Source organism: Cricetulus griseus, chromosome 7 (assembly GCF_003668045.3).
Source record: "Cricetulus griseus strain 17A/GY chromosome 7, alternate assembly CriGri-PICRH-1.0, whole genome shotgun sequence".
Lineage (NCBI taxonomy): Eukaryota > Metazoa > Chordata > Mammalia > Rodentia > Cricetidae > Cricetulus > Cricetulus griseus.
In genome coordinates, this window is record NC_048600.1 from 89,211,003 (window position 1) to 89,227,149 (window position 16,147).

Consider the following 16,147-nt stretch of genomic DNA (forward strand, 5'->3'; position numbering starts at 1 on the left):
GTCTATGACTGAGTAGTCCAACATTAGCTGTCTCCTGAGAGAACGGCCAAGGATTCAGAAGTAGTTCAGTCCACAAGACTGGATGCCTCAGCATTCCTAATTTGGTACTGGAGTCTCTGGGAGGTCCTAGAGAACTGCCAGTTTTCGGTCCCCATTGGAATTTGATAGTGTAGGTTCTAGCACTAGGGGAGCTAAGGCTCAGTGAGGGTGAACATTGAGACTGCACCAGTTTCCTTCATCCTTGTTCTTTTATGTGAGCTGCCCTCAGAAGGTGTGGCCCACACATGGTCATACCAAGACAGATCCCTTCCATCCTCCCAGGTGTAGTCCAGTAAACAACCAAGAGTAGCTGTTAAGTTAGTGCCTTATAATGGAAATTAATTCATTTAAGGGCTTAGAGAGAATGTTACATATTATTCAGTGGTGTTTCTTTTTTTCTTTTCTTTTCGGTTTTTCCAGACAGGGTTTCTCTGTGGCTTTGGAGGCTGTCCTGGAACTAGCTCTTGTAGACCAGGCTGGTCTCAAACTCAGAAATCTGCCTGCCTCTGCCTCCTGAGTGCTGGGACTAAAGGCGTGCACCACCACTGCCCAGGTCACTGGTGATTCTTTAGGTGGAGATAAAGATAGAGGGAGGGAGAGGGGGAGGTTAGAAAGGAAGAGACTTTCTATACTCTGAATAGTTTTCTGTCAACTTAAGGTTTGAGGAAAGAATTTGGAGACAGATAAGAAAAGATATTCTAAGACTAGGCTCTTCAGATCAAACTTGGTAGAGTATAGCAAGACTTTTAAATTGCTGAACTTAATCTCATGTTTTCCCTTCCTAGGTTGAAACTGAACTCAAGTTAATCTGTTGTGACATTCTGGATGTACTGGACAAACACCTCATTCCAGCAGCTAACACTGGCGAGTCCAAGGTTTTCTATTATAAAATGTAGGTTCTATACTAGAAGGGAAAAATGTGAGATTTAAAGTTAGCCTTAGAACCATAACTTTTTAAATGTAGGTTTTCAGCTTTTGACTTTAAACAGTTGAATATTGGAGGGTTAGTTCCCAAGACTTAAAGTTTTAATTAGTTGCAAATACAGTACTAATGAAGAATTGATATTGTTGCACTTTACAAAATACCTATCTTTTGGTTGTTCCCACCTCCACTCTATCAACTTTCTAAGTGCTAGGATTATATGGCACCACACCTTGCCTGGGTTTTTTCTTTTGGGATTCCTTCCTCTTTCAGCTAAAGCTGTGAAGTTCACAGTATAATCTTAACTGTCTGTGGAGAAATTACAAAGCTGGGTATAGCTCAGGAATAGGAGGGGCTCATTGTGCTCAGGGCTCTAGGTGTCTCGTCACTGTAGTGACAGCAGCAAATGTGTATTGTGATTAATGAATGTGTGTGTTGTTCTTTGGAAACACTTTTATACTAGTTACATGATTTTGCTTGAGTTATATTCTGTGAAAGTTTCCCAATAATTTTTAATATGAAATCATTAAGGAAAGAGATGAGTCAAGCTGATGGATTCTGAAGTTGTTTTTAAAAAATGTCTTAATTGTTAACTGTATTTTGTCATGTACTACACGTCATGCTCCAAGAAGTATTTTCTAATTGTGGTTTTTATTTGCTGTTGTGTTGTAGGAAAGGGGACTACCACAGGTATCTGGCTGAGTTTGCCACAGGAAATGACAGGAAGGAGGCCGCAGAGAACAGCCTCGTGGCTTACAAAGCTGCTAGTGACATTGCGATGACAGAACTTCCTCCAACGCACCCCATTCGTTTAGGTCTTGCTCTCAACTTTTCCGTATTCTACTATGAAATTCTTAATTCCCCTGACCGTGCCTGCAGGTAAGTTATGGAAGAACCAAGTTCCTAGTGTGGAGTGCAGAGGTTCTAGAGGAGCTACCTTCTGTTTTCTTGTAGGTTGTCACAGGGTTCTGTTGACTTAATTTGTATGTATTAGTCTTCATTTAGTCTTTGAGTTACTTATGACAGGGTTTTGGTAGCAGGTATCTTGCCTAGCTTATCTTTGAATGTTCAGTTCTCATGTCTCATTCTCCCAATTGTTAGGTATCATAGACATTTACCACCCCACTTCTCTGGGAATGCATTTAATACTCTTGGTGAACTTTTTTGTTGTGGTTGTATTTTGAGACAGTTTTCCTATGTAGCCTTGGTTGTCCTAGAACTTGATCTGTAGACCAGGCTGTCCTGGAACCTAAAGAGATTAACCTGCCTCTGCCTCTCAAGTGCTGGGATAAAAGGCGAGTGCCACCACCTCCTGACAAGAACTTTTTTTTTTTTTTTTTTTTTTTTAATTTTCTGCTGGGCATTGATGGTGCACGCCTCTAATCCCAACACTCAGGAGGCAGAGGAAGGTGGATCTCTGTGAGTACGAGGCCAGCCTGGTCTACAGAACGAGTTCCAGGACAACTTCCAAAGCTATACAGAGACACCCTGACTCGAAAAACAAAACAAAAAAACAAACAAAAATTCTGTTTAATACGAACAACTATATTATCAGTCTCAGTGGTGTTTATGAAACTGTTGCCACACGAAAATTTCTGCACTTTTTTTGGGGGTGTGTGTGTATGTGGGTCCATAGCATGGCAGATGAAAGTCTGAACAACTTACAATTAGGGACATCACATAGTTGTGAGCAAATTTCGGGTGCTGGAAATTGAACTTGGATCCCATGGAAGGGCAGTAAATGTACTTAACTGTTGAGATTTGTTTAAATGCAAATTAAGGATTGTTGTACTGGTAAACATGTATACTACAAAGAATTCATTGTAACCATTTTCATGTGTGTACTTGAGAGGAGTTTAATATGCTCACAATTTTTTATGACCTTTAGTACTAGCCATTTCATCACTTTCACCACTTGACCCAAACTAAGCTTTAGTAACTCCACTCCCCAGTCTCTTCTAACCTGAATTTGTTTGTTCTTGGCATCTTATATAAGTAGAATTGTATCTGTCCCTTTCTGTCTACTCTATTAATTTCTTGGTAACAGTATCTGTAGATCTTCTATCCTGGGGCAGTGACTTATGCCTGTAATCCCAGTCTTCAAGAGACTGAGGCAGGAGGATGGGTGCAGTTGAAGCCAGCCTAGGTTACAGTGTGAAACCCTGTCTCAATCTTCCTCTTCCAAAAGCTGGGTGTGAAGGTCCATCCCTGTGATTCCAGTGCTCTGAAGGTGGAGGCAGGACAACTAGGCATTCAAAGTCAGCTAGGGCTATAGGAGACACTGAATAAAACAAAACAATTTTTTTTCCTCTTCTTTTCCTTTAGGAGAGGGTAGTTGGGTTCTGAATTGTATCCATTGTAGGTATGTGCCACAATTGTGTCTTATCCAAAGACACTTGAACCTTTTTGGATTTTCTAGGCAGGGTTTCTCTGTGTAGCTTTGGCTGTCCTTAGAACTCAATCAGTACAGACAAAGCTGGCCTAGAACTCAAAGAGATCCTACTACCTCTGCCTTCCGAACGCTGGGATTAAAGGCTTGTGCCACCACTGCCTGGCAGGAAAATATCTTTGTCACAAATGTATTTTGGTGGAGGTTGGACTATATAGATTATTTTCAGTCTAGCCTATTTGTAATAGTTCATGTAATTAAAAATTAGTGCCTTGGGGCTAGAGAAATGGCTCAGTGTTAAAGAATATGTTCTTTTAGGGTACCTGAGTTTATTTCCAGCACCTGCATGAAGCAGCTCACAGATGCCTATGACTCCAGCTCCAGGGGATCTGTTGCTTCCAGCCTCATCTCTGACACCTGTTCTCTTGTACATATAAATACAAATACATATTATCAAAAATAGTAAATCTTGGCTGGGTGGTGGTGGTGCACACCTTTAATCCCAGCGTGAGGAGGCAGAGACAAGTGGATTTCTTGTGAGTTCGAGGCCAGCCTGATTTGTAGAGTGAGTTCCAGGACAGCCAGGGCAACACAGAGAAACCCTCTCTGGAAAAACTAACCTTTTTTTTTTTTTCTTAGCTGAGTGAGGTGGTCCATGCTTGTAATCATACCACCTAAAAGACTGAGGCAATTTATGTAGTTGCTTTGAGATAGTCTCACTGTGTCACTCCAGATGGCATGGAACTAGATCTTGTCTCCATGTACTGTTTGTTAGCTCTCTTTGCTAGGCTTGAAATTTCAAGGGTTTGTATAGGAAGATGTTTAAAATGCAACACGAGCATCTCTAGTGATGCCCAACTAGGTAGGGATGCTTGTTATCAAGCCTGATTAGCCTGAGTTCAGTCCTTGGGATCTATGTGATGGAGGGAGAGGCAGCTGTGACAGGTTGTCATCTGACCTTCAGGTGCATCCATACAAAATTCTACAAATACATCTTTAAAAAGTTTTTTTTTTTAATTAAAAGCAGGCTGAACAAAAATACAGTCTTACATGTTTTTATTCAAAGTTATCTTTCAGCATTTGTCTCTGTTACCTTTATAGCACTGGAGAACCGAGAAATAGCCCATTGTTCCTATCTTTATTGTTAATTGAATGCTGACGATGCATTTATTTCAGGTTGGCAAAAGCAGCTTTTGATGACGCAATTGCAGAACTGGACACGCTGAGTGAAGAAAGCTATAAGGACTCTACACTTATCATGCAGCTGCTACGTGATAACCTGACGCTCTGGACCTCAGACATGCAGGGTGATGGTGAGCAAGCTCAGATGTTTCTCTTTGGTGGTTGCCTCTTCTAAGAACTCTTGGTGTTTCTTAATCTTTGTGTAATTTTCAGTCATAGCCTGTCTGCAGTAGTTGAAGTTCATTCCTTCTGTAGGGAATGATGCCCAATTGTCATTTTGGCCCTTGATAGAAAGTAAAAGGCCTATTTGACAATTTCATTCCTGTGTAGAAATATAATGCAAATATTTAAAACTGTAAAAGTTTTGCCTTTAATAATGGGGTTTTTTTAGTACTCGTACTGCTTTAGTCGTTGTAGGGACAAAATGACAGGAAACCATTTCTTTTTTACTTTATTTTTTTTTTAAACTTACATTGTTTTGTCTTATGTGTTTTGACTATTTTTCCTACGTGTGTCTGTGTACTGCATGAATGTCCTCAGAGGCCAGAAGAAGGCAATGATGAATCTCCTAGAATAGGAGTTAACAGATGGTTTGTAAGCAGCCTCCATGTGGGTGCTGGGAATTGATCTTGGGTGCTTTAGAAGAGTAGGCAGTGCTCTTAACTACTGAGATCTCTCTCTATCCCCCATCATTCCTTTTACCTTTCCGAAATTCAACTGGGGGGGGTAGCAAAGGTTGTTTATGAAACTATCTGGTGTTAGTAGGCATTAATGAAATATCTCTTGTGTGTGGGGTCTCCAAACCTCAGACCTGTGTGTGCCAGGTACCTATTTCACCTCTTACTGTACCCTGGTCCCTGTGTAGAAATCTTTTTCTCTAAAAAGCGACTATTTTCCTCTAGGGTTCTACGAGAAATAAAATGATCTTCCTTAGGTCCATGCTTAAGAGTTCTGGTATTGTCTGGTCTTAGATTTTTATTTGCAAAATTACTGTTTTGGGGGAAGTAATTGCTGTTTGTGGGAATGCATGTATAAATTTTAACTTCAAATAGAAAAGTTGAAGTTTGTTGAATTTGTTGATTTTGTTTTTTAAAGGCGTGTGTGTGTGTGCCTGTGTGTAGGTAGTACAATCCAGACCCTTGTGCATGCTAAGCACATGTTCTAACACTTAGCTTTATCTTTTTTTGTTTCTTTGTTTTTTGTTATTGTTGTTGTTTTTTTTTTAGAGGCAGGGTTTTTTTGTGTAACATTAGATGTCCTAGAACTAGCTCTGTAGACCAGGCTGGCCTCGAACTCATAGCCATCTGCCTGCCTCTGCTTCCCAAGTGCTGGGGTTAAAGACCTGGGCCACCACTGCTTGGCCAGAGGTAGGTTTTATTTGGGATTGATGACAAAATTACTATTATTATGAGTTAGTTTTATATACTTGGTGTAGGGAATTGGCAACAAAGTTTTGTGTTTTTTTTTTAAATAAGATTAATTACTTATTAAACAATTATTTTATGTGTATGGGTGGGGTGTTTTGCCTGCATATATGTCTGTGTACCACATGTGTACCTGGTGCTTTCAGAGGCCAGAAGAGATATTGTCAGAACCCCAGGAACTGGAGTTACAGGTGTGAGCCATTATGTAGGTGCTGGGAATTAAACTTAGGTCCTCTGGAAGAGCAATCAGTGCTTTTAACTTCTTAGCCACTCCCCAGCCTCAAGATTTCTTAATTTTTTGTTTTGTTTTATGAGACAGGGTTTCTCTGTATTGCTTTGGAGGCTGTCTGGGAACTTGCTCTGGAGACCAGGGTGGCCTTGAACTCATAGATCCGCCTGCCTCTGCCTCCAGAGTGCTGAGATTAAAGGCGTGTGCCACCAATGCCTGGCTTAATTTTTTTTTTAAATAAGTGTTTTTGCTCGCATGCATAAACATGTAATGCATGTCCAAAGAAGCCAGCCAGAAGAGAGTATCAGATCCTTGGAACTGGAATTACATGTGGCCATTAATTACCTCACGAATGAAGGGAATAGAATTTATGAACTCTGTAAGAGCACCCCAACCACTGAATCATCTCCTATCCCAAAGTTAATCTGTATTTTTGTTTTTTTGTTTTTGTTTTTTTCGAGTCAGGGTTTCTCTTTCCGAAAAACCAAAAAAATTTTTTTTTCTGTTGGTAGAGTACTTTCCTGTGTATAATAAATTTGAGCCCTGCCTGAGCTACATCATTATAGAAAATTGCTAAGTTGTGAAGTTTGGAAAGTTCATATTTTGTAATTCTGCTGTAGCTCATTATCAGTGATAAACCAGTATCAATGTAGCCACTTGCCTTTAATCCCAACACTCTAGAGGCTGAGGCAGGCAGATATCTTGGTCTACTAGTGAATTCCAGGCCAGTCAGGGCTACATAGTGAAACCCTGCTCCCACAACCCCCCTCCATTAAATGAAGTATAATTTACACAAGTTTAAACTCAATTTACTTACACTTCATTTATGTTTTGTGTGTGCATGGAGTGCATGCATATGGAAGTGTGAAGATAATTTTTGTACTTTCTTTCCAACTTTGGGGGTGGGTATGTGGACCAGGCTGGCCTCAATCTCAGAACCTCCTGCCTCTGTGTGCCACCACACCTAGCTCATGTTCTTTCCACCTTTACTTGGGTTTTGAGGATTGAACCTAACATCGTCAAGCTTGCAAAACAAAATGTCATCTTATCTGGGTCATTTTACTAGGCCCTATAAATTATTAAAAATTCTGTGTGGGGGGGGCAGTTTGTGGTATGTATTGAGGCCAGAGGTGGTACCATCTACCCCGCGTGTGCGCAGAGAGAGAGAGAGAGAGAGAGAGAGAGAGAGAGAGAGAGAGAGAGAGAGAGAGAGAGAGAGAGCACGCGCGAGAGTTTCATTGCTCTGGGCCTTACTGATTGTCTAGGGTTGCTCCCCAGCATGTGCATTTCTCTCCACCATATACGTGCCTTTTTTATGTGGTCTTTGGTTTTTCGAGACAGGGTTTCTCTGTGCAGCCCAGGCTGTCCTGGAACTCAGAGATCCACCTGCCTCTGTCTCCCCCAGCACTGGGATTAAAGGCATATACCACCACTGCCTGGTTAAAGTTAGAGCCCTTTTATTTTACTTCTGGTCATGAAAATAGTAGTAAGTGTTTGACTTGAAAACATCTAATGGTGTTTGTTTTACTTACCTACTTGTATGTCTTTTTCTTGTAGAGTATGTTAATGACTGGTTTAATTTATTGCAACATTTTTTTTGTTTTTTATTTTATGAGCGTGTGTGTGTGTGTGTGTGTGTGTGTGTGTGAGTGTGAGTGTGAGTGTGAGTGTAACTACCTGCCTGCTTGGTACCTTCAGAGTCCAGAAGAGGGTGTCAGATCACTTGGGACTTGAGTTACAGATGGCTGTGAGCCACCACATGGGTGCTAAGATCTGAACCCATGTCTCTCTAAAACTGCCAGTACTCTTAACTGCTGCTGAGCTATTTTACCAGCCCAGGAAGACAATTCTTTTTTAAAAAAAACTTGTGTGTGTGTGCACAGAGTTCTTCAGTGGGGTCACACTGTTAAAGGACTGTTTCAGAGAAATGTGTAGGCTCTGCTTGCTCTTTTTCCTCCTGCAGTGTGCAAAAAACATGTATCTGTGGGTCCCTCCCCCATTTATAAACTTCCCAAAAGTTCCTTAGGAGTGAAGGGAAGAATTGAAGAGGTTAGTAATTCCTGAGATTTATTCAACTGGAAAGACCAGAGTTGACTCCCAGGACACATGGATGTTTCCTTTGTCTTGTGGTTTATTCCTGTAATGTGCTCTCATCTGATTGCTCTCCCCCCCTCTCTTCTTGACTGTAGATTCCTAAAGGAAAACCCAACTCTTCCTTCCCTTAAACTACTTTGTAAGTCGTTGCTGTGGTACAGGGAGCTCTGCTTTTATTTTGGATCTCACTAATCATGCTTGCCTGTTGCCACCTGTCCTTACAGACTCACCTGTTTACATTCTCAGGTGCTAAGTCTGGATGGAGACAGCTGTGGCTTGCTACCTGCCTCATCTAGTTTGTGTGCCTTACATATGTAGTGACTTTCATGACTTGTGTCTGAGTGGCTGAGATTTTTGCCATGTCTGCCAGTTGCTTGTGTGTGTTCCTGTGGTCTGTTAGCACACTTCCAGTGTGTTCCTGTTACAAATGAGACTGAACATGCAAGTTTCTGAGCTTGGGTGCATTGCTCTGGAGGGTTGGCCTCCCTCCATTCTTTCCTAATAGGTGGTTATGTTTGTCTTTGCATGTCTTTTCTATCTTACAAGTTAAACCACCCATGTGCTTTGTAAGCAACATTCATTCATTCATTCATTCATTCATTCATTCATTCATTCATTCATTCGGTTTTTTCGAGACAGGGTTTCTCTGTGGCTTTGGAGGCTGGGCTGGAACTCCCTCTAGGCTGGCCTTGAACTCACAGAGATCCACCTGCCTCTGCCTCCCGAGTGCTGTAATTAAAGGTGTGGGTAACCAACGCCTGGAACAACTTTGTAGTTCAGGCTGGCTTTGAACCTTTGTGATGTGATAAAGACTTGGCTTGTTAATCATAAATTAATGTCAAACTTCCTTACCACAAGATATTTTAGAGTGCTTTACTTGATGCTTAGCTGTGGTGATACAGCAAACTGTTTAAAAAGCTGGCCTTAGTATAAATGCTACATGTTTATGAATTATAAATGGACAGCTTATCATCTTAGCTGTTTTTGTTGTTAGGCTGCTTTTTTTTTTTTAATAGTTTAGTAGCTTTTTTTTTTTTTGGTTTTTCGAGACACTATGGCTTTGGAGGCTGTCCTGGAACTAGCTCTTGTAGACTAGACTGGTCTCAAACTCAGAGATCCGCCTGCCTCTGCCTCCGGAGTGCTGGGTTTAAAGGCATGTGCCACCACCTAGTTTAGTAGCATTTTAAAAACTGGTTTAGTAGTAGTTAACTGAGTGTGTGGTTCCATGTGTTCTTATTTTTATGTAGTGCTAGGGATTGAACATAGAGCCTTATGAATACTAAGTACATGCTATATACACCTTACCCTCTGGTTAATTTTTTTTTTAATTCAAGCTAGTAATTCTCCATTTTATAATGTACAAAAGAATATGATTTTTTACCTGTTGGATTATTTTTTTTTAGCAAAAGCTTTGCATGTTTCCTTACTATGGCTGATTAGTTAATGCTTATTAAGTAGGTAGATGGCCTTCCAGTGAATAGACTTGGCTTTCTCTTGCATGTCATAGTGCAGTTGAAACTTGAAACTTGGCAGGCTAATTGTCATGTTCAAAGAGTAAAGAGAAATAGCATGAGAGCTGGCTCAAATGCCCTTCTAAAATAACCTCAGTGACCGTGTGTTTCACTCTGAAGGAAAGATTCCACTGTTTGGTCAGCATACAAAGAAATTCTCCTGTCTGTAGCACATCCTCCCCAAACACTGGAGGACTCCCATGGAGCTTTTATTCCCTGGAAGGATAGCTGATGTTGAGCTGGTGGGTAGATTGTCCCTCCCCTGCCCCCTCCAAAAGATAAAAAGCAAAATACTGTTGGTTCTTGAAGAGGTGAGGTTATTGAGAAAGAGTATTTGGCCCAAGAAACACATGAAGGCTTGAAGGTCATTTTAAGTGTATTCTTTCTGTTGTGTACTCTTGAAGAGCTTGTTTAACAGAGACATTTGATTTCTGAGCCTTTAAGCATTTTAATTTTATCATCCTCTAACACCTGACTGTTTCAGGACTGTGGTTGGCAGCTCAGATGTGAGAAGGCCTCTGCCTGGAGTTTGCTAACAGTTGTAGTGAAACTAGGAACCCTTAGCTTGGACTTATATCTTTGTGGCCATCACAGCATGTGACAGTGTGAAATAATTGTGCCTTGTTCCTTACAGGTGAAGAGCAGAATAAAGAAGCGCTGCAGGATGTGGAAGATGAAAATCAGTGAGACATAATAAAGCCAACAAGAGAACACATCTCTGACCACCCTCCCTCCCCACCCTCCCCTGGAAGTCCCCATTGTCACTGAGAACCACCAAATTTGACTTTCACGTTTGGTCTCAGAATTTAGGTTCCTGCCCTGTTGTTTTTCTTTCTTTTTCTTTTTCTCTCCCCTCCCCCTTTTTTAAAACAAACAAACAGTTTTCAGAAGTTCTTAAAGGCAAGAGTGAATTTCTGTGGATTTTACTGGTCCCAGCTTTTAGGTTCTTTACAACACTAACAGGACTGCATAGAGGCTTTTTCAGCATTACTGTATTGTCTCCAGCCACATGTGGCAAGATCATCAGTAGAAATGGAAATGACATTTGAAAGACATTAGACTTCTAGGTGATGCATCTAAGAAAGATTAATCACATGATAGAGGCATATGTGCTGTCATTTTTCCTTTTTTAAATTGTTTTATACCAATGTTTAAACTTAATTGGGTGTTAGCTTGAAGTGTTTTGGGGGAGTTTGTTGTAATGGTTTTGCTGTAAAATGTGTTTGGAACTCTGCTGAAGTGTTGCTGAAAAGCATGGTGCTGGTAACAGTTCAACAATCCGTGGCTGCTCATTCTTGCCGACTCCTCCCCCTCTGAAGCAGGTTAGCATTGAAGGTGGTATGGAAGCCTGCATGCGTGTTCCACTCTCTTCCTCCTCCCTTGCTCCTCAGCCTCCTTCCCTCCTCCTTCGCTCGCTCAACCTCTTTTGTTCAGTATGTGTAACTTGAAGCTAATTTGTACTACTGGATATCTGACTGGAGCCACAGATACAGACTCTGTATTGTTCTTACTGAAACACAGCATGGAATTAACATTAAACTTAAATAAAACAAACCTAAATTAAAAATGCCAAATATATTACGCCTCCATCCTTTATACTTCTAAAATAAAATCTCTAGTCCAAACATATTTGACAGTATTGTTTGTCTGAATGTGAAAATATTCCCCATTTTATCTTACATATATCATTTGTTTCTCAGTGATATGTATTTGGGGCCTGGGGAAAGTTCTGTAATGTGTTGAACAACAAGTCAGTAGATTACATGTCCTGTCTTTCAAACCAGTTAGCAACACAGTATTTATGTTTATGTTTATCATTAAAGTACAACAATCATATTTAACACAGGTGTAACTATGGATCATTTTCTATTGTGTAATTTTGAGTTGTACAACCAGATAAGGTTCAGCGTGTCAAAATAGTCCTCTTTGGTCTAAAGTAAAATTACATTTCCTCACTGCAAAAGCTGGAAGAACAGTAATTGAATCCCTTGTTGCCATCACCCTTACCAGAAAGATCTAGACTATGTGCACAGTTTGTTCAGACGCAGTGTATGTGGTAGTGTGTGTGGATGCTCTGGTCTCCTTTAACATTGCTGAATGCCTGAGTTCCTAAGGACAACTCATTAGGGATGGAACTGGATGCATCACCCGGGCTGGCCTTAAACTAGGAAATCTGCCTCTGCCTTCCAAGTGCTGGAATTAAAGGCATATGCTACCACTGCCCAGCGAAATTAGTTTTAAGTTTTATGTGTATGGGTGTTTCTCCTCCAATGGGGGATGTCCTTCTGTATATATGTTTCTCTTACTGTTGGTGAATAAAATACTGTTTGGCCAATAGAGGCTGGAAGATAGGCAGGACTAGGAGAATTCTGGGAACGGTAGGCAGGAAGAGACCTCGAGGAGACACCATGTAGAGACCGGGAGGATCGGATGTGCCAGTCGTTCTCTGGTAAGATAAGGTCATGTAGAAATTCATTAGTATTATTAGTATTAGTAGTTATGGGTTAAGACAGAGCTAGCCAATAAGAAGCCCTAGCCATTGGCCACCAGTTTTATAATTAATATAGTGTCTCTTTGTGTTCATCTGGGGCTGAAGCAGCGGGACAAGTAACTGGAGCTACACTCCTCCATGTATGTCCATGTAGCAGACATGTCTCTGCTACTCACAGAAGACTGAAGGAGTCCCATTCATCCCTTGGAACCGGAGTTAAAGGCAGTTGTGAGCTTCCATGTGGTTGCCAGAAGTCAGGTCCTCTGTAAGAACAAGTTCTCGAAACTGCTGTGTTATCTCCAACCTTTCAAGAGCATTTCCAAGTAGATTTGGTAAATTAAAGGGCAGCTTCAGCCATGTGAATGGAAGGAAAGCCAGCCTTTACTACAGAAATTACTAAATAATTATCACGTCAGGAGAGTCAGCCAGTGTTCTCAACCTCGCAACCATTTCCAGCCCCCCTCCTTTAAGAGACTGTGTGTGTGTGTGTGTGTGTGTGTGTGTGTGTGTGTGTGCGCGCGCGCGCGCACGCGCGTGTGCGTGCAAACAAGTCGTCTTGTGTTTGCAAAGCCACCTCTTCACCAACTGAACAATCTCTTGTCTACCATGTATGGGTTATTTCTTGTATTCTGTCTGGCCATGGTGGAATAAAGCTATACTACACAAACTGGAGAGTGGACAACACTTGGATCAAAACAAAACAGCATGCCAAAACCTACAGGGCACAATGAAAATACTGCACAGGGAAGTGCATGGGTGGTTAGGTCTCCGATAGTGCAGCAGAAGCAAATCCACAGACGAGATGCCGTCTAAGGTAACTAAGTGGAAGTAGGAAGAGTCGATGAAATACATTTCTTTAAGATCTGATTGGCAAATCTTCAGCCAAATTCAAGTACAGACATAGCTGAAAGGTTCAGGCAGATACCTAGGCAACTTAAAGAGCCCTGTGTTGCGTGGCCACGTCATGGCTACGTCACTCATTACAGGGCTGCCTAGGGACTCTGCGTATGCGTGAGCTCCCACTTTTAAACCTGCAGCATTCTCTCCCCCCCTCTCGCTCTCCCGCCCTATAATAAACCTGTTAATGTGCCCTCTATAGTCCATTTCTCGAATTTCTAATTTAAGCAAAAGAATCACAATAGCCACCATGCCTGGCCAGCTTTTATGGAGTCATGGCAGCTTTGTCTGTGGTACGCTGCCCTTATTCCTTGTCCATTCCACTCGGTCACCCTGGGCTCCTTGAAGTTCCCCAGCCATACCAGGCCTGCCGTTGTTCCAAGAGGCCACAGCTGTTCTCTCCACCTGGACCATGCCCCCCTGAAGTATTCCATCCCCAGCGCCCTCTCTGGGCTCCTCTCAAGTCCATCAGAGCCATCTGTGGAGGTCACATGACTTTCCCAGGTACCTAGCGTTAATGCTGTTGTTGACCTGATGGCCAATAGCACTGATCCAGGCTGCAGCGTCTCCGGAGACCTAAACTTGAGCTCTGTGTGATTTGCACAAACATTTTAGCTAGAAGCTTATTGTTTAAAGAATTTATCGTGTGTGTATAAGTGAGGAAGAGAGTTTGAGAGTGAGTATGCAGCTGGCTTAGGTGTGTGGAGGTCAGAGGACAATTTTTGGTTCTCGGCCTCCATTTTGTTGCTACAGGGACTCTTGTTTCTCAGGTGTTTGTTTCAGGCAAGAAGGCTCTGGGTGAGACACAGTCTCCATCTCCACTTCACATCTGGCCCCAGGAATTGCTGGGATTATTAATTTGTCACATCACATCCTGATTTCTTTTTTTTGGGGGGGGGGCGCGGGATCTTTACTATGTAACCTTGGCTATTCTGAAACTGGATGTGTAGACCAGGCTGGCCTCAAACTCAAGAAAGAGCCATCTGCCTCTATCTTTTGAGTGCTAGGATTAAACGTGTACACCACACCAGACAATATCTTGCCCTTTTTGTTTCTTTTGTTTTGGGTTTTGTTTTTCGAGACAGGGTTATTCTGTAGCCCTGGCTGCCCTGGATCTTTAGACCACTGTGGCCTTGGAACTCAGTGATCTACCTGCCACCGCCGCCTGGCTTCATCTTGCCTTTTTAAATTTGGGTTCCGGGAATCACGTTCGGGTCTTAAAGCTTGTGTGGCAAGAGCGGCTGATCAGCCACATACATTAGAACTTCTGAGCCTCGATTTCCTCATCTATAACTTGGAAGCCTATTTCAAACGGGACCTTCGTAAGGAGTAAATGGGGGGCAGGAGGATCACCATAAATTGGATACTAGCCTGGTTTACAAGTCAGACCATTTCAAAAAACAAAAGAATACATGCGACATGTAAGCCCCAGTTGCCTTTCCCCTTGTGCCCTCCGGATTTTCCAAGGAGTTTCCCGGGCTAGTGCGATCGCAGTACAACGTTCCCATTTACTTTGGATTATATATCATTATAAATATTAACAAATAAGACTTAAAAAGGACACCTTCGGGAAGGTCAGACGAAAGTACAAAAATTGTGTCGTGGCGCTGCACCTCTGCAGCCGTCACGTGGTAGCAAAACCGTAAGCAGAGCACGAGTCCGCGTCGACGACAGCCAGAGTCCATGCATCGGGAGGTTCACTTGGCCAGAGGACAAAGGGCCGACATGCTTGGCCAGGGCTCCCCGGCCGCGGAGGGTGCAGCTCCCCGTTCTCGCCACTAGAGGTCAGGAGGTCGCCGCCGCAGGGTTGGAAGACAGGACTGTTGGGGGAGTGGGGGTTGGCTAATGGCGGTGGGCACGGTGGAGACCAGGACGTGAAGTGGATGCCGATTCAGGAGACGCCTTGGTTATTGACACAACTTTGGAATGACCTTTGTTTTTGGTATCAAAATTCCCCTCTGCAACGCTGATGGGCCAGAAGTAAGACTTCTCAGAGGCCTTTTTCTTTTCTTTTTCCCAGACAGGGTTTGTTTGTAGCTTTGGAGCCTGTCTTGGCACTAGTTCTGTAGACCAGGCTGGCATCAAGCTCACAGAAATCCGCCTAGGGCTTTTCCTTCCTGCAATGTGCTGGAGGTTTAGAAATACCCCAGGATCCCAGGAAAATTCCACCACTTTTTAGTGGGTTCCTGCCTGGGCACTCACATATGAGCCAACGGGCTTGAAGCCCTGTCTCCCACCCTATCTGTCCCTGGGGTTCGAGACCCAATCCCACTTACTGCCAGGGGCAACAGAGGGATCCAGGTTCTTGGCCCACCTGAGCTCTGTTCTCTTGCTGGGTCTCGGTCACCTTGTGCCTAATAAACACTTGTGTATCTTCAGGAGGGCTGTCAGGCTCCACTCAGAACAAGCCACCCCAAAGGGCAAATACCGAATTACTCAGAGCTCAACCAGCTGCCTTGAAACACCTTCTTGGGGCCTCCAGAGCCTCCCATTTCTAGCTGTATTGGGAAAACAGCAGCCTTGACTCCAGGCTGGGGGTAGGGCAGCTGAGTTCCAGGGCTTGGCTGTGGTCTTTTGGCAAACCCTAAATAGCACAGATGATTTCTAAGAGGTCGAGGTGGCAGGCCTCATTGAGCCCCACCACTCAGAATGGAAAGGAGTCCTCACCCTCAAACAGTTAAAGGACTTGGGATTAAGTCTTGCTGCAGCTCCTTCCAGCTTGGTGGCCTGAGAAGTTTATCAACTTCTCTAAAACCTTTTCATTTGTAAAATGGGTTGACCAAGCCACCCACCACACAAGAAGATAAAGATTCAATAAGAACGTGCAGGCTAATTCAGTAACATTGGCAAAGGCTTTGCAAGCCAGAAACCCAGTCTCTAAGCAGCAGGTGGCCAGGTCCTGTGGGGGATAGAGACCCATTTTCCCTGGCAAGTGGGGAAGGCTGTGAGCAATTGGGGTTGGAGTCGTG

The 16,147-nt window shown here is 42.8% G+C and overlaps 1 protein-coding gene across 1 annotated transcript in view; it reads left to right on the forward strand.

The window, feature by feature from the left end:
- The window catches only part of LOC100753603 (14-3-3 protein epsilon), a 36,994-nt gene extending 25,575 nt beyond the window's left edge, over window positions 1-11,419 (forward strand). Inside the window, exons 3-6 of the mRNA XM_027426726.2 lie at window positions 825-931; window positions 1,634-1,840; window positions 4,527-4,663; window positions 10,425-11,419. Coding sequence (XP_027282527.1) covers window positions 825-931; window positions 1,634-1,840; window positions 4,527-4,663; window positions 10,425-10,477 — 504 coding nt within the window. The 3' untranslated portion in view covers window positions 10,478-11,419. The remainder of the gene's footprint in view (window positions 1-824; window positions 932-1,633; window positions 1,841-4,526; window positions 4,664-10,424) is intronic.
- Window positions 11,420-16,147: the final 4,728 nt, after the last annotated feature.